We start from the raw sequence: 24,938 nt of genomic DNA on the forward strand, positions 1-24,938 counted from the left end.
CGATGAACCGAGCTACAGTGTGCTCTTCACAATCACGCGGGCTGCAGAAGATCCGCAAACCAAACCGTGCATCATTCACTGGAATCCGATCGAAGACAATTTAGTCAGTCGGGTTCAATGCTACTTCTCCATGCATCACATGGTCTGAGACACATTGTGGTAGACCCTGAAAAGTTGCCCACTAGAAATCTCATCCCGCGAAAAGTGACCGTGTCGGATCCTCACTTCAAGGAGCTTGTCCCTGGTAGTAGCATCTCCTGGAGGTCACCTCTACCAGCTGTGTATCTCGAGGATGCCGGTTCAGCAGTTTCATACTCAATCCTTTGGCCAGGGAGTAAAATTCATCTTTGGGACTGGAGAACGCTGGCCGAACATAGTGGACGAACACTGGCATTGAAATCCCCTCCAGTAGTAGTTCCCGGTCCATCATGCTACACGTTTGAGACGCTAAACTACGAGAGTGACCCTGAATATTTCGAGGATCCACCTCCGCCTTCACCACGCGCTATCTCGCCATTTTCCCGTGTTAATGGTGCCCCCATTTTCAGTGTCAGCATCTCTGGCCCTGCGACCCTATCAATGGATGATCAAACCCCCTCGAGGCCGCGATATACTCTCACCGTCACTGTCTCATATGACGCAGAAGCTGGTCCTCCGCTGTGCGGCAGACCATTGACATTCCATTCATTCGTTTTCAAACAACCAGATGATTACCACGAAGGCTTCAGACTATATAGAAGAGGAAACAACGCTTGGACTCCGTATGAATGGAGGACACATCAGAGGGGTTTCATAATCACTGAACCCCATCCACTCAATGTTGGTCGCAATGACGAGAACCACTTCTGGACTTTAAAACCCGGGGAGTCCTGGTCATTTACCCGGGAGGTGAATGAATTCCCAAAGGATGCAGCTCCAGGTGATCAATACCGGTATTTATTCAAAGGAGCTACGCTCGACTGGTGGGATTTTGGCAGTTTTGAAGATCATAAAGACACCATGGTTTGGGTGCCTGGGTGGCTTGTGGCCAAGGTTAAAGATCCTAAAGACAATGGAGGTAGACCTGTCATTATTGTGCCAGCCAGCAATGCGGTGGAATTTACATTGATTGATTGAAATTCTAATGGGGAAACAAGAGATGGCTGAAACTGACTCGACATTCACTTCCTGTTCCTTCTCACCCTAGAAGCGGCGCTGTCTCGCCACATTGTATAGCGTTCGCCATGGATGAGTAGCGCAAAGCCATTATCATGAGTGCTGTCTGCCCCAGTCCAAAAATAAAGGCATTAACAATGACCCATCCAACATAGCTATACCACATAGCAAAGGTTCCCCATCCCCATTGGCCCCTGAACTCCTTATAATCGAATGGAAGATTCCATATCCACGCCACCGCAATTAGCATAAATATAAAGGCTTGCATAGCTAATGTATGCACGCTTAGCACATTCGGGAAAGGCACTTTTTTGATCTCACGAGCTTGGCAGAAGATGGCTAACATCTCTAGAGCGGTCACGATCGGGTAAAAAATGGAAATATGCACTATGGCGAAAAAGGTAGACAGTATATCTCGACCAAGTCCCTTTTCCATAGGCCAGAGCGACTCGATAAAAAGCGGGATGACGGATACTAGGAGAAAGCCGGCATAGGTAGCGCGTAGAGAGACTCTGTAGTCGCTATAACGTAAGACTAGAACGAAACTAGTGAAAAGATAATTGTAAGCCCTGGGTCAACGCACGATCAAGTGACGGGAATAGTCGTACAGGCCGAGGGAAAGCAGTGAGACAACAGCACTGTGGCATAGGCCGAACCAGTCCCCCGCACTTGGAGGAGTGTGTAGGAAGATGGTACCCCCTTTCGGGTCGTATTCGTTGAACAGTAGGTAGAAATAGATGGTGAATTGCTCTGTTGCGCTGATTAAATTGCATAATATATAGCATGGCGAGACCCCAGTTATCCTTTGCTTGGTCCGGATGCGTAACAATTGGGGCAAAAATGAGATGGTAGCCAAGATCAATAATATGCTGGTCAATTCAGTGAAAGATCACGAAGATATCGAGGACTACGGAGTACTCACACCCGAAACCATATTGGTAGTTCCGTGAACGTCATTGTTTTGGACCGACAAAGCTAAGGATGAACGAACTGGAGGCCGAACGACATGCAACAAGAGTCTGAGTCAACTGATGTTTATTCAGCTTGGGATGAATGAAGTAACGGGAAAGTAGTATGAAAAATATGAAAATGAAAAAATGAAGACGAAGACGAAGACTGCGATGTCACGAAAGCTACGAAATGGCCCAAGAGAGAGGTCAACTGATATTTATGCCTTACATCGAATTACCAGAATTACACGACCCACGCTCAATACTCCCGTAATGGCAGTTTAGCCGGCGCCTTACTTACTGAGATTATCACAGCTAACCCAAACGAGAATTAGGAGCATCGTGGATTATATGCCAAGCCTACGTGCGGGACCATAAGGGACTCTGTGCCGGTTAGCGAGCTGGAGATTGCGCTTTAAGCCTCCTTTAAACAGCCCAACTGGTCTTGTACGGCAGTAATGCAAATTTTGCCATATTTTTATTACTCATTCCGGTAATTTTTACCATTTGGTACCACAGCTTGCTTAGTGACGAACTGAGGGAGTGGTCAAATACCACTAGGACCCTTTGGGGCAGGCTTATTCATCGTTCACCCAATTCCCCCTAGTATTAATATGGTATTCCACGGAAGTACGGTGTTGTAACACGCCGAAGTGCGATTGTATAGACCCCTGAGATCGTTAACTACTCGGACAAAGGCACAAACAAACACGCCGAGGCATGCCCCAACGCAGCCACCGCTCAGGTACCTGCTCAAATGTTCGAATGGCTCTATCATTATCGAATTAGTACGTAAGCAAATGTCTCCATTTGCTATATATTCTGACGTAATTAGGGCTTGGACAAGCCTATGCTACAGTGTTACTCATGGTTTCATGCTTTAGTGTTTCATTACCCTGGTAATGGGTGCGATTGTTGCAGAACAATATCGCGAACGCGTCAAAACCATAATATATTCATCCTTCATTTACAGCTGCGGATTGGTGACTTTGTTTTTATCCTCCCTGCCTTTTGCTCAGGACAGCGATTTTTCACTGTTAGCATTGCTGTCACTTTGTTCATGATAGGTATTGGTATCGGTGGCATCAAGGAAAACGTTAGCTCACTGATTGCAGAGCAGTATGCCGGCCCTAATGAAGCCATACGTGTACTCCAGCATTGGGAGAAATTTGTCGTCGATAAAGACTTGACAATCCAGAGGTTCGACGCTTCCTATCTTACAAGTGCATACCAGAACTGACATGGATCTAAGAATATTCACGACTTTCTTTTTGTTTATCAATAAAGGCTATTTTGCTGCTTTGGCATCAACCGCAATCGAGCAATATTATGGCTTTTCAGCGGCATTTGCTCTGCCGACGGCAATTTTCCTCGTTGATTTCGCCATCATTTTGGTAACTAAAGATAATTACCTCCGCAGTCCGCCTGATGATCGATAAATTGAACGTTTGCCGAGCTTTGTGGGTTATTATCAAGCAACAGGGCAATTTGAACTATGCACGACCGACCTTTCAGGCGCAGCAAGACTCCCCCCAAAGATTTCCATGGGATGATGCGTTCATTGACGATCTCGAAATGGCATTGTATGCGTGTAGAGTCTTTTTACTCCGTTTTATTGGGCTGCGATTTCTCAATTCCTCACAAACTTCGTTTCCCAGGGTGCTACAATGGAGATACATGTGATCCCTAACGATATAATGACATACATAGATCCTGTCACAACCCTCATACTGCTACTGATCCTCGATCGCATTGCATTGTCTTTCCCCTCCTTGCTATGACCACCCGCGAGCACTAGATTGTATGGATGGGAAGGTACCTAACAAGGTGTCTATTTTCTTTCAGGCTCCTGCATATATTTTGGTCGCTATCTCCGAAATCCTTGCATCGATAGCGGAATTGAGTACGCGAACGCAAATACACCGAAGTCGATGAGATCTTCGATAATGGGTATTTATCTGTCAACTGTATCCGTGGGAATATTCGTCGTGATGGAACACCATATGGAGAATTGGTTTACCAACGAGCTCCCTGACGACTACACTATTTACTATTTGGCCAACCGCTAATGGTTGGACTGATCATATTGTTTCATTGGCCTGGCTTCATGCATTTGATGAATTTACCCAATATCGCGCAGATGGGGCTAATCGCATGCTAATTATAGATAACCATAGTTCTCATTGTCAATGGCATTCATTGAATTCTGCTGGAGAAGAGATATCGTCCCATTCTGTTTTATTCCACACCCAACACATGGGTGCCAGCCATTAGATGGAGCCCCTTTCCAGGTTTTAAAGCATTATTATAAAACCTATAATAATAATGCTGCATATTGGGGGGGGGGTCAAAATATAAGGCTGAATCCTTTGCTGGAATTCATGTAGTGCGCACCAAAGCTCTAACCAAGCGTTCAATTCGTTCGGGTTTCCGGGAAACTAGGGTTTAGCCTATTAATAGGGAGAAAGGCCTAGAAAACCTAGGGCTGCTTGACGACGACCTGCCTGATTTGCAGGGTTTGAGTCTCATTAATATTGAACCCGAGTAGGCCATTAGCCATTGTCAGGGCTATTGTCAGGGCATTTCATTAGATCATTTAAAATGCATTTGCCAGGGCAATGGCCAATGTCCTGGCCGGGCCGCCCGCCCCCAGACACCCCCTCCGCAATTGAGCTCTCTACTAAATCACCCCTGCGACCGTACAGTTATTACGGACATCCAATGGAAAAGCATTAAAATATCTCCAGCTCGAATTTCTGCTTAGGAGTAAGCAGAGAAGTGGGATAAAATTGGCTTTATCTGGGGGGACCGCTCTTGTCGAGGTTGGGGCTCAATTTGCAAAGACAACGTACGCATGGTCCGGCACAAAAAACAAGGTGGTGCTAAAAGAACTATAAGGAGACTTCCAGACATTGGTCCAGCCCTAGTTTCTAAATGCAAAAAACAGCTCAAGGATAGGGCGAATGTGGAAAGGTAGGATTTATTCAAAAAGCATAGGAAGGACTGGGAAATGGCGGCACTTCAGAGGGCCATTGACGACGACGGGGTGGCAAATCCGGTGCAAGTAAATGAGCCAGATGATGGAGAATTGGCCAAAGAATTGGTAGATGGTATTTATTGTATAGATACGAAAGGTGCTGGTAGATATATTCAATGAAATAGTGCATTTTTTGGTGAAATGTGTGATTCAGAGGGAAATGTGATCCAAGGGGGCACACCCACACCACCCGGTGTGGGTGTGCAGCGACACGATTATTCGCATTACACACCGGAATTTATTAAGACTGCAACCGACAACAAATTATTCCATACTTCTTTCTTCCGTATACGATATATCTATCGCAGCCATTAGATTCTTCGCCGCTTTATGTCACGAAGAATTCACGATCATGGATCTGGAACCGGTTCTGCCGGTTTCCACCGCCCTTCGGAGAAACATGGTTTGCATTTGTTTGATTGATGCCTCAGGCATCACTACCATAATTGTTTCAGTGCGTTGTTTCTTTCTTCATCTTTATTTCTTTCTTTCCCCATGTTTAGTATTTTAGTTGAATGCACTCTTTTCCATCAAGACTTGGCTCGTAACACTTTAGACCCTTAAAAACTTTTTCAAAAGCCATAATAATGAGAGTGGATCTTTCCGCGAGATCTAATACATTCGTAGCGCTATTACTCTACGAATTATTCGACCTAGGTTTTAAAAACGCAGGATCGTGCCATTTGATCCATTTATTATGTTACTCCCGCTAGAAATAAAGAATTAATTAAGGGGATGACTTAATAATATCCGACGACGAAGCGGATAATCACGATTTTCCGTCTTTAATCACCAATTCCCCGCCTAAACGAGTTCTTCGGACCTAGAAAAGTACGTAGAAGCTCAAAACCGACATTCCATTACTATACGAAGAGCTTTATTCACGAATTAAAGAGCGTACGAAGCTATTGTATCGAACTGCGCGGTAAGCACCTAGCTTACGGATCAGCTACAATCGGATAATTCGCTCCTCTTACGCCGCCATAAAGAATCAAATGCTTGAAAAACTAAGTGGCAGATTAATATGAAGGGTCCTATGGACGCTAGCGATACTAATAGAATGATTCGAGCGCGCGAATCCAAAGAGATGGTTGCTGAAAATAGACGTAAAATAAAGGGTTTACTTGCGATAGTGAGGATGGATCTCCTATCCGAGCGCCCCGTCCGAATGGGGTGACATTTGATCCAGAGGCAGTTTTATTATGGTAGTATTTATGGGAGGGTTTTTGCAATTATTGAGCATAAAGGGAGAAATGCAAAAATATTGACTGCGTTGGATAAAAATTGTATTAGACTGTGGATTTGATTACACTGTGGAGACCCAACCCCTGAAGGGGGTTGGTTTGTCCGTGTACTCTAAAATTTTCATCACCGGGCTAAGGTGTCATCAGAAGATATTATCAAGAGAGAGAACCAAGCTTAAAGCTCCAATCAATATGAGAAACTGTTCCAGATTACACGGCCGAAGCGACCGGGATTGTGGCCTTGTTTTTCGGACTAAGCAGAGATTGAGCAGGGATTAATGCACCTAAGAAAATCGCGCACTGCCTCATTGGTGTTTCCTGCGCAACTCCATAGACGTGTGATTCTTAGTGGGGAGTCACTAAGCCTCAAACAATCAACACAACCTGGTCGCTCCTTGTCGCATGGCGAACATAAACTTTTAGCCCCCTGTACAGTAGGTGTGACCCTTCGCCGTGATTTGTGATTAACTTTACATGGCAATGGCGCCTTGGCTTTGCGAGTCCACGAAAAACCGCTTGCATTATAGCGTTCTTGTTCGGGTCCGGCGGAATGGTTCTCGATGTTCTTTCAGGCTAACGCTGGACTCCGCTACGAGTCCCGGGTAAACTGAGGACATCGTGCAATATGTGATAACCACGGCGTTGAGCTTCTTCATTTCGTATCTTTCCTGATCACTACCGGCGCCATGAACCCGGAGTTAAAAAAGACCTGGACTCCTGCGGTCAATGTCTTGACCTGGTTCATGCTGGTCACGGCCATTCTGAGCGTGTTGACCCGGCTGGGGACAAAATACTTTATGTTTCGCAAGTTTACAATTGACGATGGCCTTGCCGCCTCGTCGATGGTTCTCTGCATCGCGCAGTCTATTGCCGTCTCGATGGGAACTGCTAATGGACTCGGACAGCACCGTGACTTGCTGCCTGATTTCAGAGTCGAGAACATGATGAAGGTGCATATTTGCATAGGAGACTTGCCTCTTTCTGAATCACCGCTAACGGGTCAAACAACTCTAGGCTGAATACGCCGGAACCATCCTCTTTATTGCAGGCATTTGCTGCTCAAAACTCTCGCTTTTGATATTCATTCGTAACTTGACCCCCGCATCGTTGGATCGCCGCTTTTCGCTTGTGCTAGGAATAGTGATCGGACTATGGACCATCGCTAGCATATTCACAGCCGCGTTCCAATGCCATCTACCGCAGACATGGGACTATCTAAACGGGAAGTGTTTTGACCGAGTACGTAGCTATTTAACTCGTGTGAATACCCAGAGAAGTCGCTGATGGTGTCCCAGACTGCGTGGTGGAATTATCTCGGCGTTACAAACATATTGTCAGAGGGTGGCATAATTGGCCAGGCATTACTGGTCATCGTTCGCATCCAAACCGATTTCAACAGAAAGGTGGGAGTGTTCAGTGTGTTCTTAATCCGAGTCGTGTATGTGATGAATTCTACCTCCCTATCGCGGTCGCTTTTACTAACAGCAATTGTGTTCGCAGCGTTGTTATCGCGATTATCTGCCAACTTGCTTATGCCAGTAGCACTTTATCCTCTTCTGATTCAACCTTTGATACCTGGGCCGTCGTAGTTTCAACCCAAGTGGCTCAAGCCTTGAGCATTGTCACGGCTTGCTCTCCCCAGTTCAAGCCTTTCCTAGATAATCTACGGTCATCGGGGATGGGTCTTGGATTGTCTAGCTCCAACGGCTATGGCAGCAAGCACAAGACATATGGCATGAGTACCTTGAAGGCTTCTCGTCGCACTATGGAAACTCGAAGTGATACTCACGAACTAGTCTCACTGCCTGAGGGAAGTCATCATACGGTGGTTACATTGGCACCGGACGACGATGCCGAAAGCCAGTCCAGTCGTTCTAACATAATTATGGAGACCCGGACCTGGACCGTGACCGAAGCGTTCCGAGATTGACGAACAAAAAAGGATTACAACTATGAGATGTGCAACGTGGATCAGAGAATCCTTCGATACACCGTTCGCTTGTGCTGTAAATTGTGCATAATATCGGATCATTTTGTTATAGAACCCAACGAATAATATGCTTCAAAATCTGTTCTAGAAATCCACATGAATTTAATATAAGGCCAATGGCGGATAAAAGCAAGACAATTACTTTGAGAGGCTGGGCGCTCCACCGATTGGCGGGACGCCCAGGAATTAATGCGAGACTTAACGTAATCCACTACCGAGCTAGACACACCACCGAGCTGGACACCCCGAAACACCATACTACAGTAAGTGCCATTTTCGAGAACTCAATATCTCGACAGCCACGTTTTTATTTTATTTCATGGCAGGTCGATAGCTGTTGATAACACTTTTTAACGCTATGTATCAGATTTAAGAAATCGACAGGCTGCATTATCATTGTATCGGAAATTACATTGCTCTGAGCCAGAAATATATCTCTTTATCACTAAATTAATATAATTCTCTAAATTTTTTCAAGAGGATAGACATCACCTTAAAATTATAGTGATATAAGAAGAAGTCTCTATAGACCACTGTTGTTGAGATATCAAGACGTAAGTTATCGCAGTTCGTACACTGTTTTGGAGTGTCCAGCTCGGAGGTGTGTCCAGCTCGCTTATCGATTACATCAGCAAGTTAACTAGCATTGGGCCTGGCCTTTCAGCCTCCGCAATTTAGATTTTAGTTAGCGCTCCCGGGGCCCCCGGACCATAATTGGTTTGTTCTCTCTTAGGCTTAAAGCGACTAAAGCGACTAAGTTATATTGTTCTGGGACTTGGCCTTCCTCATCTGGCCTTAGCCACAATGTCAGGTTGCATCGCTTCGGATCAGTGGTGAAACCAGCAATCCGATTAGTCACGCAATTTCGCCAATAACATACCTCCAGGGCTCACTTGCCTTCATGCCTATGCGCGCATTAGCGCATAAAGATGCCCCCCAATTACATGCAAGTATGTTCAGGATTGATTGCACTAGTTTTCAACCCTTTTCCCCTCGAAGTTCCTGACAAAAATTTGGTTCTTTCCCTATGACAGGTGGCCTTTTTGCTTCTTCCTTTCCGGCATCAATCACTCGTTTATGATGCCGTCTCAATACTCGAAGCAAATGTCTTCGCCGGGGTTGCAGGAGATTGGTCATATATCAAGCAAGGAGCTTGATGATGTTAATCTGGCGCGGATGGGCAAGCGCCCCGTTTTGAAGGTAGATGCCCCTCGAGGGTATGCATTGTGATCTGGACTAACGGGAAATAGCGAAACTTTGGGTTGATGTCAATGCTGGGTTTCAGTTGTACCATTTTGATTACATGGGAAGGAATTGTCGTGTAAGTGACATTGACTAAAGAAGATCTAGTTTTGTTCGAACGTTTGCTAACAACATACTTAGGCTTTTTTTGCAAGCATACCAAAAGTAAGAGGCGATGACAAGCATCGATACCACAGCGCTGACAAGATTTATACAGTGGGGGTCCAGCTGGAGCAGTATATGGTTTCCTCTTCGTTTGGGCGGGTGTCGCGGCGACGTTTGTGGTTCTATCGGAGTTGGCATCAATGTATGCAATAAGTCCGTTTGCCATGAAACATTGAGATCTAAACAGTCAATAGGGCGCCAACATCTGGAGGGCAGTATCATTGGTGTTCCATGTTAGCTCCGCGATCTTGTATGAAACTCTTGAGCTATCTCACAGGTGAGTGAAGGACCCTAACAATATAGTTTGAACCCTGAATCTAAACACAATTATAGGTTGGCTCACTGTTATTGGGTGGCAAGCCACGTTCGCAACTTCATGCTATCTAGTCGGCACCTTGATTCAAGGCTTGGCTGTGCTCACAAACGATAGCTACGAACCCAAAAACTGGCACGGAACTCTTATCTTCTGGGCTATCGTGGTTTTTTCTGTCGCTATCAACGGCGTTGGAGGAAAGGTTCTTCCCCGTTTTGAGGGCATGATTCTGATTCTTCATATCCTGGGATTCTTCGCGATTCTCATCCCCTTGACTTATATGGCGGATCATGGAACCTCGAAGGAAGTTTTCACCCAATTCCTCAACCTGGGAGAATTCCCGTCCCAAGGGTTGTCCTTCTTTGTCGGAACCGTCGGCTGTATCTTTGCATTTGCCGGTGGTGATGCCGCGGTCCATGTGCGTCTATTCTGCTCTTCTAAATAAATGTGAAGACTGAAACTAATTTGAACCCGCCATTCCTAGATGTCTGAAGAAATCACAAATGCCTCTGTTGCAGTTCCTACCTCGATCATGCTGAGTGTCTTGATCAACGGATCCATGGGCTTCGGGATGCTAATCGCCATGCTGTTTTGCAGTGGCGATCTCGGAACGGCTCTCGAATCCCCTACGGGATACCCTTTCATGTCCATTTTCTACCAGGCAACAGGATCCAAAGCTGGTACCGCTGTTATGGGCTCAATCGTGACTACTATGGGTGCCACAACATCAGTTGGCATGTTAGCGTCTACTTCCCGCCAGTTCTGGTCTTTTGCTCGAGACCGAGGCATTCCCGGCTGGCGAATGTGGAGTCAGGTGTGTCATTATTCCAAGTTCCCATCATCTGCCAGTGGCATTGATTTAACCAAGAGGTACTAGGTTACCGAGAGCTCCGGAGTTCCACTCTATTCCGTACTAGCAACATCTGTCATCGCTTGCCTCCTCGCGCTCATCAACATCGGCTCGCCAGTTGCGTTCAATGACCTCTGCTCCATGTCCATCTCCGGCCTTTACCTGTCATATATGGTAGTCGGCAGTCTTCTACTCTGGCGTCGCTGCACAGGCGGAATCAGCTCTGCTCGTAGCAGCGATTCGGCTATCGTCAACACCGCTGGTGCGAAACTAGTCTGGGGACCATTTCACCTACCCGGTATCTGGGGCATCCTGATCAACGCCTGGGCTTTGATCTATATGACCATTGCTGTCTTCTTTACCTTCTGGCCAACTTATTGGGTGGTGACTGTCCAGACGATGAACTTTAGTGTCGTTGGGACTGTGGGTACCGTCCTCCTCAGTCTCGTCTATTATTATATCCGTGCGAGAAAGATCTACAACGGACCTATCATGGAGCACAATCTATAAAACCATGGCCTACAAGCCCTGATGGGTATCTCGGGGCTTTGGGACTGGGTGTATATAATGTTGTAATTGTTTGGATGAACCTTGAGTTGCTTGGCCTTTCTTGAAGCCTTGGTACATAGACAAAACTAATTGATAATATCTTCGCGAGAAATTCATCTCATTCAAGTTGTCGTTAGGACATTCCTGAAATCCGGGTTCATTTTCACCGCCACTATTTGCAGCGACATTCTTGATGCCATGTTTAGATGCCTAGTGGGAGAGCCGAGCTAGGTCATGTTAAGAAAATGTGACGCTGAGTGGGTTTATGGAACGTTGACTGACGAAAATTTTCACGGTCTTCTAAATTGAGGCTCTCTGGTGCACTGGAAGTTATTCAATCGTCAACGAAATGCTCAAGTTTTATTTTTGACCGTCTCATCGGTTCACGACTCAAAATTGAATCAAATGTCACTCTAACTCACCAAAACGTCTCTAGTTTCGTCCCTAGAACCCACGGAAATGGTCTAAAATTTACTTCATCTGGTTCGATTGCTGCTTTCTCTGTATTGCTTTCATTTACTTCATGATCTACGAGGCCAAGAGACTTATTCTAGAGCAGGTTGATGAACTGTACTCTGAAGTCAGCAGCGCGCGCAAATCTGTGGGCTAGAAACCGACCGTTACCTTCACGCAGATAGTCGAAGAAAAGCGGGGATCGGTCAGCCACATCCACAAACATGAAAACACGAAAGAGAGAACTTAAGCTATGTCCGCGCGCTTGAAATTTCCAGACACTAAAGCAAACCAGGTGTCTGATTTGCGATTTAAACTCATGGAATAATACTCGACTGCCGCATGTTCAAGGCAGCGGTCAACAATCGAATGGACTGACGTTGCCACCTTACATCTTTTATCTTTTCGCTTCAATCAGGCTGGTCGGACACTTTTGACTTCAGTTCAATCAATCAATCAATCAATCAAAGTTTAATTGACCTGTTGCAGTCTAACTAGTTGCATATGACTATGCAGGTGCTTCATCCAACTGAAGCAAGAACTCGTAGCCAAACGCCAGAGCCGGGATCACATGATTTCCCAAAGAGGAAACAGAGGCTGGTTTGAAAAGAGTGCGGAAATCAGCCAGGCTGCCCTCAACGCGTGCAGCTCTGACACCGCTATGACGCCTTCCTAGCATGTAACATTAGTAATAATGAAACGGGAGCTGCACACCCGCCAGCAGAAAGAAAAGCTGCTGAAAAGATTAGGCTCTCCCATTACTGTAAGCAAATTCAGTTGAAGGTAGATCCAGGAAACGCGCAAAAGTCTCGATGTGGTTGCTCGTAGCTCATTCATTGCCATATATGCAGAAAAAGACTTAACCTGTGTGACGCACACTGCAGGGTCCGCTCCAAAGCTGCCAAGTAAGGAGGGTGGTCTATAGGCTAGCGATGTTCGTTTCGTGCCATTCCAGCGCTATTTATCTACTCTCGAGTTCAAGCATATCCTTCAGCATTCTTGAATGTCTCGGCGTCCCTCAGTATGACTACCTGGTGGTATGCTGTGTAAACAAAATTTCTAGGTTGATATTAGATACGCTAGGTTGCGTAGCTCGAGATAGAATGGTATCGTAACTCTTACTCCTTCCAGCCCCGCGATTCCCTGACGGATGCTAAATGGAGTTGATGTGAAGGCTATCAGCTACACTGAACATAAGAAGAAGATGAAGAAGAAGAAGAAGAAGAAGAAGAAGAATCTGTGGAATGATACTATTCAAAGCTCGTCTTCGTGGATGGTGGTTGAGAAAAGAGAGAGTGAAGGAGATGAAGCTATCCGAAAAGGTGCGATGCCAAGCCCGGGTTTGCACATATTCTAAGCTATTATATACAATCCGCCAAAGCCCTTCCGGTCCCGTTCCGACCTGTATCGTCCCGCCTCATTCCGCAAGTCGCAAGAACGCAGGGAAGACCAATCAATCAGATATCAGATTATTGCCATTTGTCGCATAGAAAAAACGCCTGTTTCGTGACCGCTAGGCTAGAAAGGTGCACACCTCCTTAGCTAGGCTTAAGTACGGTGTATTTGTGCGTATTCATGCTTTGACACCATTCGTCAAATAATGTTCGATTCCCCACATTCCTGATTTGCCATAATCAGGTGTACTGTACTCCCGATGTCCCACGGCTCCACATTAGCTTCGCAAATCCGCGCTCGGAGCTCAAATTGATCAAAACATTCTGCTATATTCTCAACGCCTAAACAAGCTTAAAAAATTCAAAATAAAAAATTCAAAATAAGCTGGGGCCTGAAGAGCTCTTTCGCGATGATATTGATGGAACAAAAAAGACACATCGTGACTTCTCCATCAGATCATATATACCCAAGAATAAGCTTGACAGGGTTCTATGAATTCAATCCAATGATGCAACAATTTGCTGCAATATGGGTCCCAATGAGAAGGCATACTGGTTAATATGAAACCAAATTTGTCGACATTTTCAAAATCTTAGTTTTTTAATTTATTTTAGATGAGATAATTTATTATTATGTTAATTCAATGGTCAAATGAGGATTCTCGCAAGGAGCTTCGGCGAATCGCTTGGCATGAAACAACCTTAATTGCCGAGCGAGCAGCCCCAATGGAGAGATAAAAGAGAAGAAGCGTTTCAGGCAAGGGTAATGGCTTGTGGAAGGGGCCTGAGTCCATTGAACCCTATGTTAAATAGTATGATATATAGAGATAGCTGGTTGAAAATCTAATAAAATATGCATTTTGTGTTGGGTGAAACAGACTAATGAGCGAAACCGCTCAATAGTCATGGTGATATAGCTATAGGAAAACAGTCAAATTCTTTGATAGCCTTGCACTAGTAGAACCTCTTGGATAGGGTTAGTAGGGTGTTGAAAGCCCAATTAGCTTTTGGGTCTCCAGTCGTGTGAGGTCATTGAAAAAGGTAGGAGGGGAAGGGTCAAATGCGACCGGCCGAATTAGTAATTCTTGCGTCCGCGTTGATCAACAAACCCTATTATTATCCACTTAGATCGGCTGTATCGCAGTACGGACGACATTATCAGCAAGTGGCTCTTTGTGTGCTATAGCATGGCACGTTTCTCGCGATGTGAGTCAAAACACAATGTCGGACAGGTATAACGGAGTCTTGTAATCGAGCTCAGCCAATGATGCGAAAATTGGTGTTAATCGTCGCCATCAAGGCAGAAAGATTTCAGGCGAAAAGGATTGCCGATACTTTCGATGCGAATAGCTGCATTACATCTCTTGAGTCGGAAGTCTCGCGTCAAAATAGTTTCTGTCGGTGAATTGCTAGAGAGTAACGTGGATCCTGGTCGTTCCGGCAGGCATTTCAATTTTGCTTCCCCTCACCAAACCTCCTATTTCTAAACACCTACCATGCCTCCAATCCGCGGTCAAAAAGCTCAAAAATCAGTTGAGCAGGAAGGCAGAGTTCTACTAGCAATTAAGGCTATCAAAAATGGCCGGTTTACCTCCGTTGCTGCTGCTGCTCGCTCTTTCGATGTCCTCCCACGATCTACGCTACAAGACCGGATGAAAGGGGTAACTAGTTGGTCTGACACAAGGGCTATAGGCCATGAGTTCACCCAATTGGAAGAGGAATCAATCCAGGATTGGTTAATCTCTATGGATCATAGAGGTGCTGCTCTTACGATCGCCATGTTAAGAGATATGGCCATTTTACTACTCGAAAACCGTGGAGATCATACCCCCCAGACCGTTAGTAAGAATTGGCCAACACAATACATTAAACGACATCCCGAGCTTTCTAGTCGATTCTCTCGCAAATATGACTACAAACGCGCCTTAATGAAAGATCCAAATATCATTGTTGAGTGGTTTAAGCTTGTTGAAAAAACGATTGCTCAATATGGTATCACTTCCGACGATATCTATGACTTTGACGAATCGGGATTTGCGATGGGAGTCAGTGCAACAACGAAAATTATCACACAGTCATTTTATACCGGTCGGAGGGGGGTTTTACAGGCTGGTAATCGCGAATGGGTGACTGTTATTAAAACAATTTGCGCCTCCGGGCGAGCGCTCCCACCATACGTTATCTTTAAAGGCAAAAACTTTATGGAACGATGGTTCGACGACCTTCCCAAACATTGGGCTCTTAACGTTAATCCAAATGGCTGGACGAGTAACGAAATTGGCGTTGATTGGCTCCAAATTATTCCGCATACAAAAAGTCAGATGAAAGGGAAACATTGTCTTTTGGTCCTTGATGGCCACGACAGTCATCTTACAGCGACATTCGATAAGATTTGCCAGGAAAACAACATTATACCAATATGTATGCCTCCGCATGCCTCTCATCTTTTACAGCCTCTTGATATTGGTTGTTTTGCTGTGTTAAAGCGCTCTTACGGAAGGCGGGTTGCAGAATATACCCGATTAGGCATCGATTCTATCGAGAAAGATGACTTCCTTAATATCTTCCCAGCGGCCCGTAACGATTTATTCAAAGAGTCTATCGTTCAAAGTGCCTTCGCAGCTACTGGTTTAGTGCCATTAGATCCTGATCGGGTACTATCAAAACTTAATATTCGCCTTCAATCTCCGCCTCTACCAGATCGACCAGTTTCACAAGGTTCAACATCAGGCAGTAATATCTCTACCGGTATCCCTCGGACGACTAAGCAGCTAGAAAAACGCAAATCTAGGCTCAATTCTGGTCTAAGCTCGGCTGCTGATAAGATCTCTTCACCTACAAAACGTGATCTTCAACGGTTTTACAATATGTCGGTTAAGCTAGTTCACGAGCATATCTTAATGCGGGATGAGATTAAGTGTTTACGGGAGGGAAATAGAAAACAGATGAAAAAAAGGGAGAAATCAAAGAAGCAGATACCTAACATGGGTAGTTTAACAGAGCTTCCGGACCCTACTGCCAATATGGGTGGTGAGGAAGATGTTATTGTGAGATATATATCTAACCTGTAAGACCCCGTTACGAGGGTCTTGGGACTTAGGTGGATTCGGGCAATAGAATGGAGAAAGCAGTAGACAGGTTCAATGCTGAACTAATCGCTGGAGTCCGAGACTCCAGCCCCTGAACTGTTTATATACAAATGTGGGGTCATGTGAGGTCATGAGCCCTCGCATTGCGGGTCTCAGCCCTGGGTCCAGTTCGCACCTGCGAACTGGCCATCTCGCAGTCTATGTGAGACTGCGAGATATATATCGTCAGACCTGCTTAGTACTTGGGTCCTGACACTATAGTTGACTTAAGATGCCGGAGACCTACACTTCTTCGGAGCCGCCAACTAAGAATATATAGGATTCTAACTATTAACGTATATCGCGGATCTATGCAGATTACCACTAGGTAGCGGGCAGTGCAAAGGGCGTTTAGCGCAGTTTAGGTTCGGCTATATTTTTCATTAAATAGGCAAGGCAATTAGAGCACACTGCACGTACGATAAAGTATAAATCAACCCTGTCCGGAGTTCTTCACCACTTCATTTCCGCCTCCACTCCCTCACTATACAAGAACTTGTCCGAACAACTTAGCTCACATTTTGGAGATAGAAGAAACAATTTCTGTGGACAATGCCTTTTTTTTCACCAACGACCTGATCCGGATGCGATTGGTCGTCTCTTTTCTTACGATTATCTGGCTAGGACTTGCCACTATCAGCTCAGCTTCTGCACACCTCGCGGGCGTCCTACAAAACCGCGCAAAGTCTGACTTCGTGAACGCCGACGGTTTTATGCTGGATATCACATTCCAGAAGCTCATGAGCAACATATTCGTTAGCATGGTTATCACGGCCCTCATCTCAGCAGTGCTTTTCATTTTTGGCATACTTCTTTCGATCCACCTAAGATGGCTGCGAGAGGATTGCAATGCTCGAATTTACTATGGCTGCATAACATTCGTCCTATGCTTATTTGTTATCTCCATAGGAGGTTATGCTGCCGGCTGCATTCACCGGTTCCAGTCCTCATTTGGGCTTTTTGGCGGAGATGATTCGTTTCCATACTACGCCGTCATGTACTGTAGTTTTCGAAATCTATTATACTTCCATACTCTTATGACTTCATTCCCGGAAAATAAATTCGCCATATGTGAACTCTGATTGGATCAGGTACCTCGGGCCTCATTCAGACCGCTTTCCAATAACGGTCGCCGTTCTTTATAATACAACTATGAGACCGCTAGGAATGTATTTTACACGAAACCACCATACACATGCTACCTCTACTGCCCCACCTTTCCCCCTCCGTCACAAAAGCCTTCCAGATTAAACTAACTTAGAAGTTAGCTAACAAGTCAGATTGCCACGAAAGAGAATGCGGTCCAAGCTGTCGGTATCTAAGATTTCGCTGTAATTTGAACATTTTATCATCTGATTGGCCATGACTTCGTACTTGGCTGGACAACTGGGGTTCCCAATTTGGATACAATCCGATGTGTCATGTGACCGCTCCCAATTACAAGATCCACCATCTGCTGCAACCACACGTCTTGGCTCTTCCTACTATGTATTCCTCTTCTGATCAGACTACATTCAGCTACTATTTATGCAACTTGGATATTACTGGTCACTGAACAGGCAACATCACCAGTAAATCGAATCAGGACTCAGCAGCAATCTGGTCCAACTCAAACCCGGCCGCCTTTCCACTGAAATATCTCAGAGCATGGAACAAGTCACGCCACAGACACCTCGGTCACCTACGAATGCATGCGTTGCATGTACACGTGGCAAAAGAAGGTGTGATAGAGCAATACCAACTTGTTCCTACTGTGCGCGGTAAATGAAGACAAAATATTCTTTCAATTCGTCTTTATCTTTTGGTAGCTACGGCTCTAACGAACACCAGAGTGAAGCGACAATGCGCTTACGATAAAGTCCCTGTCACTTTCGCGAAACCACCAGATGCTGCCTTTAGGGACTCTGCAGTACTATTGGTAGTTCTACCATTCCTGCCAGATCATTTTACTTGCCTAATCTTGCCCTCACCAGGAACCGTGGGCGGCTGCGATCATCGCTCATTGCCAAACGAATGCTCTTAGTGCCCTTGGATCTGTGGAAAAGACACGCAAAATGTCTCGTGCGTACTTTAGCTCGACTCATTATAAGCTGGCTGTTCTATCTGAAAAGAAATTCTACGAGCGCCTGCCTAGCCTTTTCACGTCCGCAGATTCAGGGTTCATCACGCTTTGCCTATGCATGCATCTGCTACAACAAACCCCTTCGCGTTCGGTTGATAGCATGATTTCATCACTTTACGCCCTCGCTAAGACAGGCATCAATCAACTGGAAATGTTGCGTTGTTGTTCAATAGACACGATCCAAAGCATGCTATTGATAGCACTTTATGAAGTGGGTCATGGAATCTACCCGGCAGCTTCTATATCAATGGCATCTTGCGCGAGAGCAGCCCGTAACCTCGGTCTGCACAAAATCAGATCTGAGCCACTTTCTGAAATAGGGAATGATATTGGCGAGAAAAGAAGGACCTGGTGGGCAATCCATAATCTGGATAGGTACGTCCAATGGCGAGTCACTATTACCGCAATACCACAAATTGTTGAACCGCGTTAATGAAAGAATCGTTGGGACCATAGGCTGATAAATCGAGAAGGTTCATAAATCTCTTCAATGGGGATGCCATCTTTAACAGTGAAGATGCTGGTAGAGAGGATCCTTTACCTCCTGATGACGGGTCTCCTCCCTTAGAGGTCAGCATGACCTTTCGTTTTCCCGGACAACATTGAAGGCATGTCGACCAATTTAACTAACATTAACACGGTGAGATAGCTTCTTTCTAGTCAAACTAAACCCACCATTGCCACACCTGCACCCTTCAGGCTAGGCAAATTTGCACGGGAATGCCAGGTAGCACACCTTGTCGGAAGGGTTGTTCATCATGTCTTCAATCCTGTTTCGGACGCCCACTTCCACGAAGAAGAGGCAATACAACTTGAACGCACGTTGTTATCCTTTCTTCCTCTCTTGATTGAGGAAGAACTTCAATTTAGCAACTATTGCGGGGCTCTGTCGACCTGCGTAAGGTGATTTTGCCCGTTCCACATCAACCATTGTCACATTATGTATTGGCACTCTAACAAACTCTATTCATATGACTAGCTCCCTATTTACACTATACTCGGCTCCACTGTTTCGCTCCCAGCACCGAAGTCTCGATGAACATCTCACCCTGATCGCTATGGAACAGCTTTCCGCGAGAATGGCTGAAATTTCGGATTACTTCTTGGGCGTCGCTCAAGACGAAAACAAGCGCTTTATGCTATCGCCTTTCGTGCCGTATGCATTGTACCAGACCGCAGTTATAGAATCGCGACTGTGGAAGCAAAAGGGTGAATCACAACACAAGGAAAGAGCATACAGAATGGTGGAACTACTCCGATATTTTAGTAACCGCTGGGCTATTGCCGGTAAGTAAGCTATTCGGCAGCACGCAATATCTTGCATCTACGGAGGGCTAATATAGCAGCTTGTGGATTAAGAGAAGTACATAACCGTACTGGACTCCCCTCATCCACCGGTGACCCTACCAGCGCAGGAATTTTACATCAGCGAGGAGGCCCATGTACATGAGCCTTAGGGCAGAAACAAAGGGCAGAAACAAAGGGCAGAAACAAAAAAAAAAAGGCAACAGGTCTATAATCATGAGAATGTATTTAACCACTTCGTTTGGTACTGGTCTTGAGTTGCTCGAACAAACCCGAGTTCATGAAATAAGCGTTTCTCACTCACCTTCGACGCCTACGCCGCCTATTTTTGAAGGTAAGGAATCAATCCTCTCGAATACATCGCAGTCCTGGATAGATGCATTCTCAACTCTGCTTTTTGTTTTTCATGCAGGTAAATATGATTGCAGTATATCGAAGATTCCAACTAGTGCATTAGAAAACGTAGTCACAGAAACAGGATAAACTATATCTTTGATAAACCTCAAACAAGGGCGGTGCCCAAGCATCACGCATATTTCACTTTACCATCCTAGTTCAGCCCTCGAGCTACCCTAAGAAAGAGATGACCTCGTCAGCAATTTCCTCAGCGTGACTCTCTGACGCAAAATGACCGGAGTCGAGAAATTTGACTTGCGCACGAGGTAGATCTTTCTTATATGCTTCAGCTCCACTGGGAATGAAGAAAACATCGTTCTTCCCCCAGATAGCCAGGAGCGGCACTTGAGAGGACCTGAAATACTCTTGAAATTTCTCGTAGAGCGCAACATTGCTCTGGTAATCCATAAACAAATCAAGCTGAACATCCTTGTTTCCAGGACGTTCCATCAACGCATAATCTAGCGTATAAGATTCGGGGGCAATACTGCTGGGGTCTGGTGTGCCATTCAGGTACTGGAACTTTGTAATGTCGTATGTCAACATTGCATCCGCCACTTTGGCTCGATCTGCGGCAGTACCCTTGCTGGCCCAGAAGTCTTGGATGGGACCCCACACGTCGCCGAATCCCTCCACATACGCGTTTCCATTTTGAGAGATAATGGCCTCGATCGCGTCCGCACGACGGAGCGCCAGACTAAGCCCAACCGGGGCACCGTAGTCGAAGATATAAATCGAGAATTTCGAAAGGGAGATGGCGTCCAGAAATTCTTCAATTGTGTCGGTGAGCGTCTCAAAAGAATATTTGAATCCTTCCGGTACTTCCGTGAAGCCGAAGCCTGGGAGATCCGGTGCCACAACTCGGTATCTGGCGGCAAGTAGAGGCATCAACTTTCTATATTGATGGGACGAAGAAGGAAAGCCGTGAAGAAGGAGGATTGTTTTCTCATGAATCCTTTCGCCAAGTTCCCGGTAGAACATGCGTACTTGACTCTTTGGTAAGATGATTGTCTTAAGTTGAGCAAACATTATGAAAGGCAGTTTGAAATTAGCTTTAGAGATCGCTTTCCACGATGAAAGAGGAGGCTTGTGGGGTGTAGTTGGGTCGCCGGCCGGCTAGAGCTCTATCAGGATGAGAAGAGGGATAACCTGATAGGGTCTTGTATGCAAGGGTCAAATTGGTTTTTAAAAAATCAGCGGTCATCCTTCTCTCTTATATATTTGCGTAGGTATAGAGCAACTTATTGTCCAGCATTCTCATTCGCTGTCGCCACTTGATCAAAATAGACCAACGTTGCATAGCACTTGACTCTACGGGTCTAGACTACTCCGCACGCTAGTCCGCGCGCTAGTCCGCAAATTAATCTACACGCTAAGCCGCGCGCTAAGCCGCGCACTAACCCGACCGTGCATTGTACCCTCGGTCGTGATCCTTCTCAGACGTATTCAAAGCTTCTGACGGATTTGACGGAAAAGAGGATTTCTAATCACCTTCTAGCAGCGGTCGGACTCAGAAAGAATCGGTTAGAGCGGCACAATTCGATTTGAAATCAAATTCATGGAAGAATGTAAATTGTTGAAGCCAAGTAAAACAATCTAAAGCATAACACCTCCTCCCGCGATATAAATACGAGGCAAGTCGGCGATGTATTTCCAGTGTTTATATCTTCCCAGAAAGAAGACGTCCGCATCGTTTCTTCAATCAAATTCCAGACTTGATTTTTTTCTCTCCATTGACGTGCAACATTCAAAATGAAGGCCATTGTGATTGAAAAGTTTGGGGGACCCGAGTCTCTTGTTATTAAGGACCTCCCCAAGCCCGAACCGGCCAACGGCTACGTGGTGATCCGTGTGAAAGCATTCGGAGTCAACCATGCTGAGATGCACATGCGAAAAGGCGAGTGGGCGGAATGGATGCCCATCAGTGGCATTGAGTGCGTTGGCACCGTAGCGGCATGCCCTGGAGGCGAGTTTGCAGAGGGCACTCTGGTGGCGAGTCTCATGGGCGGCCTTGGACGTACTGTCAACGGTAGCTATGCCGAGTTCACTAGGGCTGAAGTCTCAAATGTCGTCGCACTGGGCCCTACAGCTTCCAAACTTTCTTGGGACCAGCTTGCTGCCATTCCCGAATCATATGCGACGGCATGGACGTGCCTCTTCCGCAACCTTGAGCTTTCGAACGGGCAAAAGCTCTTAATCCGAGGCGGGACCTCGGCGTTCGGCAGAGCAGCTATCAATCTCGCCGTCCTCGCTGGAGCTCATGTTACTGCGACGACTCGCAATGAAGCCCGGGCTGCTCAACTGACAGCCCTGGGGGTGGAGAAAGTGGTGAAAGAAGGACTGAACTTGTCTAGACGCCTTCCCGAAAAGTTCGATTCAATTCTCGAGCTTGTGGGCAACAGCACCATCCTTGACTCTCTGAAAATGGTGCACCGTAGTGGTCGAGTCTGTCTGGCAGGGTTCCTAGGTGGCCTAGCACCTGTCTCAGATTTCAATCCACTTCTGCAGATGGCAAGTGGCGTTCATTTTAGCTTCTTTGGAAGTTTTGCTTTCGGCACACCTGAATTTCCCCTGTCAGACGTGCCCCTCCAAGACGTCGTCGCGATGATTGCAGAGGGTAAATTGGACGCCAAGCCTTGGAAAGTTTTCAGGTTCGAGGAGATTGGCGAAGCTCATCGTTTGATGGAGAATAATGAAGCTCAGGGTAAAATGGTTGTGCTTGTGGACTAGTCTTGGTGCATAGTTACCTCGACGGCCTGACATGTTCGAATCAATAGATTGTGCAGTCGAATCACGACGTTGAAAGCGATCATTAGCATTTATAGTTGAATTAGGTGTGTTGAATAACGACAGCAATGAACTATGTAATTTTCCCCACAGAATGTGCAGTGGCGGTGACGACCATTGAGTTGTTGCGTAATTGGATAGCCACCCAACAATGAGGGCCATGCTGGCATGACGCCGAGTAGCATCGCAGTAAATTGTAGACGCTACGCAAATTGGCTTCTCGCCAGAAGCGTTTTCATCTGCATCAAGTTGTGCATCTCGTTCGCTTAGCATCCTTTTTGTAACGGGTGACTTTCCTCTTTTCTCCCCTTTCCGGCCAGCGGTTAGAGAAGAGTGGCGATCGTCTACGTACTTAAAACTGATCTTCAGCGTGAGCTCCTTACCTCGAAACAAAACATCAACATCACAAGCTGTTTCTCGATAGCGGTCCAAATAATGTCGTTATCGCCAAATCGTTTCGTCAGTTTGCGTTTGGTACGATCACTTGTCAATACAGGTATGACAGTATCATCATCTGTCACCCGTCGGTGGCTAACAGTCTTCCGTCGAAGAACTTTCTCGAGCTTTTTCTCCAAGGATAATTGCCAGAAGGAGCTAGGGGCCAAATTAAGGTCTTCTTCTGTGTCCTGAGACACCTCCTGATTATTGATAGTCACTCCCCACTCGATACAGTAGTGGATACAGTTTGTGTCAGGACCACAGTACTGAGCAGGTCTGATACATGTGCCTCGCAGGTCAAGATGACTGCGAGGCTGGGCCACGCAACCCTGCGCGGGGTTGCGATCTACATTTGATGTATCACATCGCCCAGGCTCGCTAAGCATCGCCACATGATCCCACAGTAGTATAAAGATATCCAAGAGCTGGAGTCTCGGACTCCAGCGATTAGTTCAGCATCAAATTGTACTACTGCTTTCTCCGCTTATTTCCCGAATCCATCCAGAGTCCCAAGACCCTCGTAACGGGGTCTAACAGTTTGGCGGGTCCTCCTGGTAGGCTCTTCCCTCTTCCCACTCAGATAGCTGAATGAATGAGAGACTTGGGCCCGGCCTACTTGTTCACTCGATTCCAGTCTCAAGGACGCTAGACGGAGAGAGGCTTAAGATAGATCGTGCGGCGTACGGGCTGGCGAAGTACCCCGGTATTAGAGCGTATTCCCATAGTTCAGGGTCCGTAGAGTAGGATGTATTGTCGATATGATACGGGCTCTGTGTCATCTCTAGCAAGCATTCGCAATCCTTAGACGAACCACGTTAGCTTATCATTAGAACCACGTTTCGGCGGCGGGTTGGTAGCGAATGAAACTCGCAATAGGTGATACAAACGATGCAAATAGAGATCCGCATCTTTGCATACCAGGGTTAGCTCTCTACAGCATAAGCGCAGCCTTCCGAGTTATGACTGACGGGTGTAAATGGAGGCTGCGTTGGATACGGGAGGACGAGTGGGACAGGCAGAGGGCAGTGAGTAAGCTGGTCGATCATGCCAGATCGCCACAGCTCCCCAAAGATTCTACACGGTTCCATAGAAGCTTACGGTATTGTTACTATGACTCATCTGCCCTGTAAGGCCATTACCATCACTGTTTTGCCACACTTATAGAGCGTTAAGCTAAAGGAGGTTAGCGTATTTCGGATCTGTTTTCCGGAAATGAAGTCGCAAGAGTGTGGAGGTATAACTGATTTCGAAAACGACTGTACTATGGAGCTGTTATTCAGGCCACTTTTGGATCTGTAGTATTCATCTTGATCTTGGTTCATTTTGTTGCAGCTGGATTGTCTCAAATTTCAATGGCACAGCACGACGGGAGTATGGAAATGACGACGAGTCATGCTGCTTAAAAATGGTACTGTGTAAG

The 24,938-nt window shown here is 46.0% G+C and overlaps 8 protein-coding genes across 8 annotated transcripts; 7 read left to right on the forward strand and 1 right to left on the reverse strand.

Annotated features, from left to right (window-relative positions):
- Nucleotides 1–117: 117 nt before the first annotated feature.
- N7529_002098 (uncharacterized protein) lies at nt 118–1,116 on the forward strand (the record flags this gene model as incomplete). The annotated part of the gene is made up of 1 exon (XM_057237629.1): nt 118–1,116. The coding sequence occupies one exon, from the start codon at nt 118–120 to the stop codon at nt 1,114–1,116; it is 999 nt and encodes a 332-aa protein (XP_057102316.1).
- Nucleotides 1,117–3,007: 1,891 nt separating this feature from the next.
- Nucleotides 3,008–3,345, forward strand: N7529_002099 (uncharacterized protein; the record flags this gene model as incomplete). Its single annotated transcript, XM_057237630.1, has 2 exons — nt 3,008–3,043; nt 3,079–3,345. The coding sequence occupies 2 exons, from the start codon at nt 3,008–3,010 to the stop codon at nt 3,343–3,345; spliced, it is 303 nt and encodes a 100-aa protein (XP_057102317.1).
- A 3,727-nt stretch (nt 3,346–7,072) lies between these two features.
- N7529_002100 (uncharacterized protein) lies at nt 7,073–8,316 on the forward strand (the record flags this gene model as incomplete). Its single annotated transcript, XM_057237631.1, has 4 exons — nt 7,073–7,336; nt 7,401–7,625; nt 7,682–7,824; nt 7,887–8,316. The coding sequence occupies 4 exons, from the start codon at nt 7,073–7,075 to the stop codon at nt 8,314–8,316; spliced, it is 1,062 nt and encodes a 353-aa protein (XP_057102318.1).
- Nucleotides 8,317–9,480: 1,164 nt separating this feature from the next.
- N7529_002101 (putative GABA permease) lies at nt 9,481–11,456 on the forward strand (the record flags this gene model as incomplete). The annotated part of the gene is made up of 8 exons (XM_057237632.1): nt 9,481–9,576; nt 9,627–9,697; nt 9,760–9,783; nt 9,836–9,925; nt 9,978–10,060; nt 10,117–10,514; nt 10,581–10,910; nt 10,974–11,456. The coding sequence occupies 8 exons, from the start codon at nt 9,481–9,483 to the stop codon at nt 11,454–11,456; spliced, it is 1,575 nt and encodes a 524-aa protein (XP_057102319.1).
- A 1,186-nt stretch (nt 11,457–12,642) lies between these two features.
- Nucleotides 12,643–12,873, forward strand: N7529_002102 (uncharacterized protein; the record flags this gene model as incomplete). The annotated part of the gene is made up of 2 exons (XM_057237633.1): nt 12,643–12,711; nt 12,736–12,873. The coding sequence occupies 2 exons, from the start codon at nt 12,643–12,645 to the stop codon at nt 12,871–12,873; spliced, it is 207 nt and encodes a 68-aa protein (XP_057102320.1).
- A 6,690-nt stretch (nt 12,874–19,563) lies between these two features.
- On the forward strand, nt 19,564–20,049 carry N7529_002103 (uncharacterized protein; the record flags this gene model as incomplete). The annotated part of the gene is made up of 2 exons (XM_057237634.1): nt 19,564–19,879; nt 19,952–20,049. The coding sequence occupies 2 exons, from the start codon at nt 19,564–19,566 to the stop codon at nt 20,047–20,049; spliced, it is 414 nt and encodes a 137-aa protein (XP_057102321.1).
- Nucleotides 20,050–20,464: 415 nt separating this feature from the next.
- On the reverse strand, nt 20,465–21,274 carry N7529_002104 (alpha/beta fold hydrolase; the record flags this gene model as incomplete). The annotated part of the gene is made up of 1 exon (XM_057237635.1): nt 20,465–21,274. One exon carries the CDS (start codon nt 21,272–21,274, stop codon nt 20,465–20,467), a length of 810 nt encoding a protein of 269 aa, XP_057102322.1.
- A 771-nt stretch (nt 21,275–22,045) lies between these two features.
- On the forward strand, nt 22,046–23,023 carry N7529_002105 (uncharacterized protein; the record flags this gene model as incomplete). The annotated part of the gene is made up of 1 exon (XM_057237636.1): nt 22,046–23,023. The coding sequence occupies one exon, from the start codon at nt 22,046–22,048 to the stop codon at nt 23,021–23,023; it is 978 nt and encodes a 325-aa protein (XP_057102323.1).
- Nucleotides 23,024–24,938: the final 1,915 nt, after the last annotated feature.

Source organism: Penicillium soppii (genome assembly GCF_028829465.1).
Source record: "Penicillium soppii strain IBT 18220 chromosome Unknown utg000002l, whole genome shotgun sequence".
Taxonomy (NCBI): domain Eukaryota; kingdom Fungi; phylum Ascomycota; class Eurotiomycetes; order Eurotiales; family Aspergillaceae; genus Penicillium; species Penicillium soppii.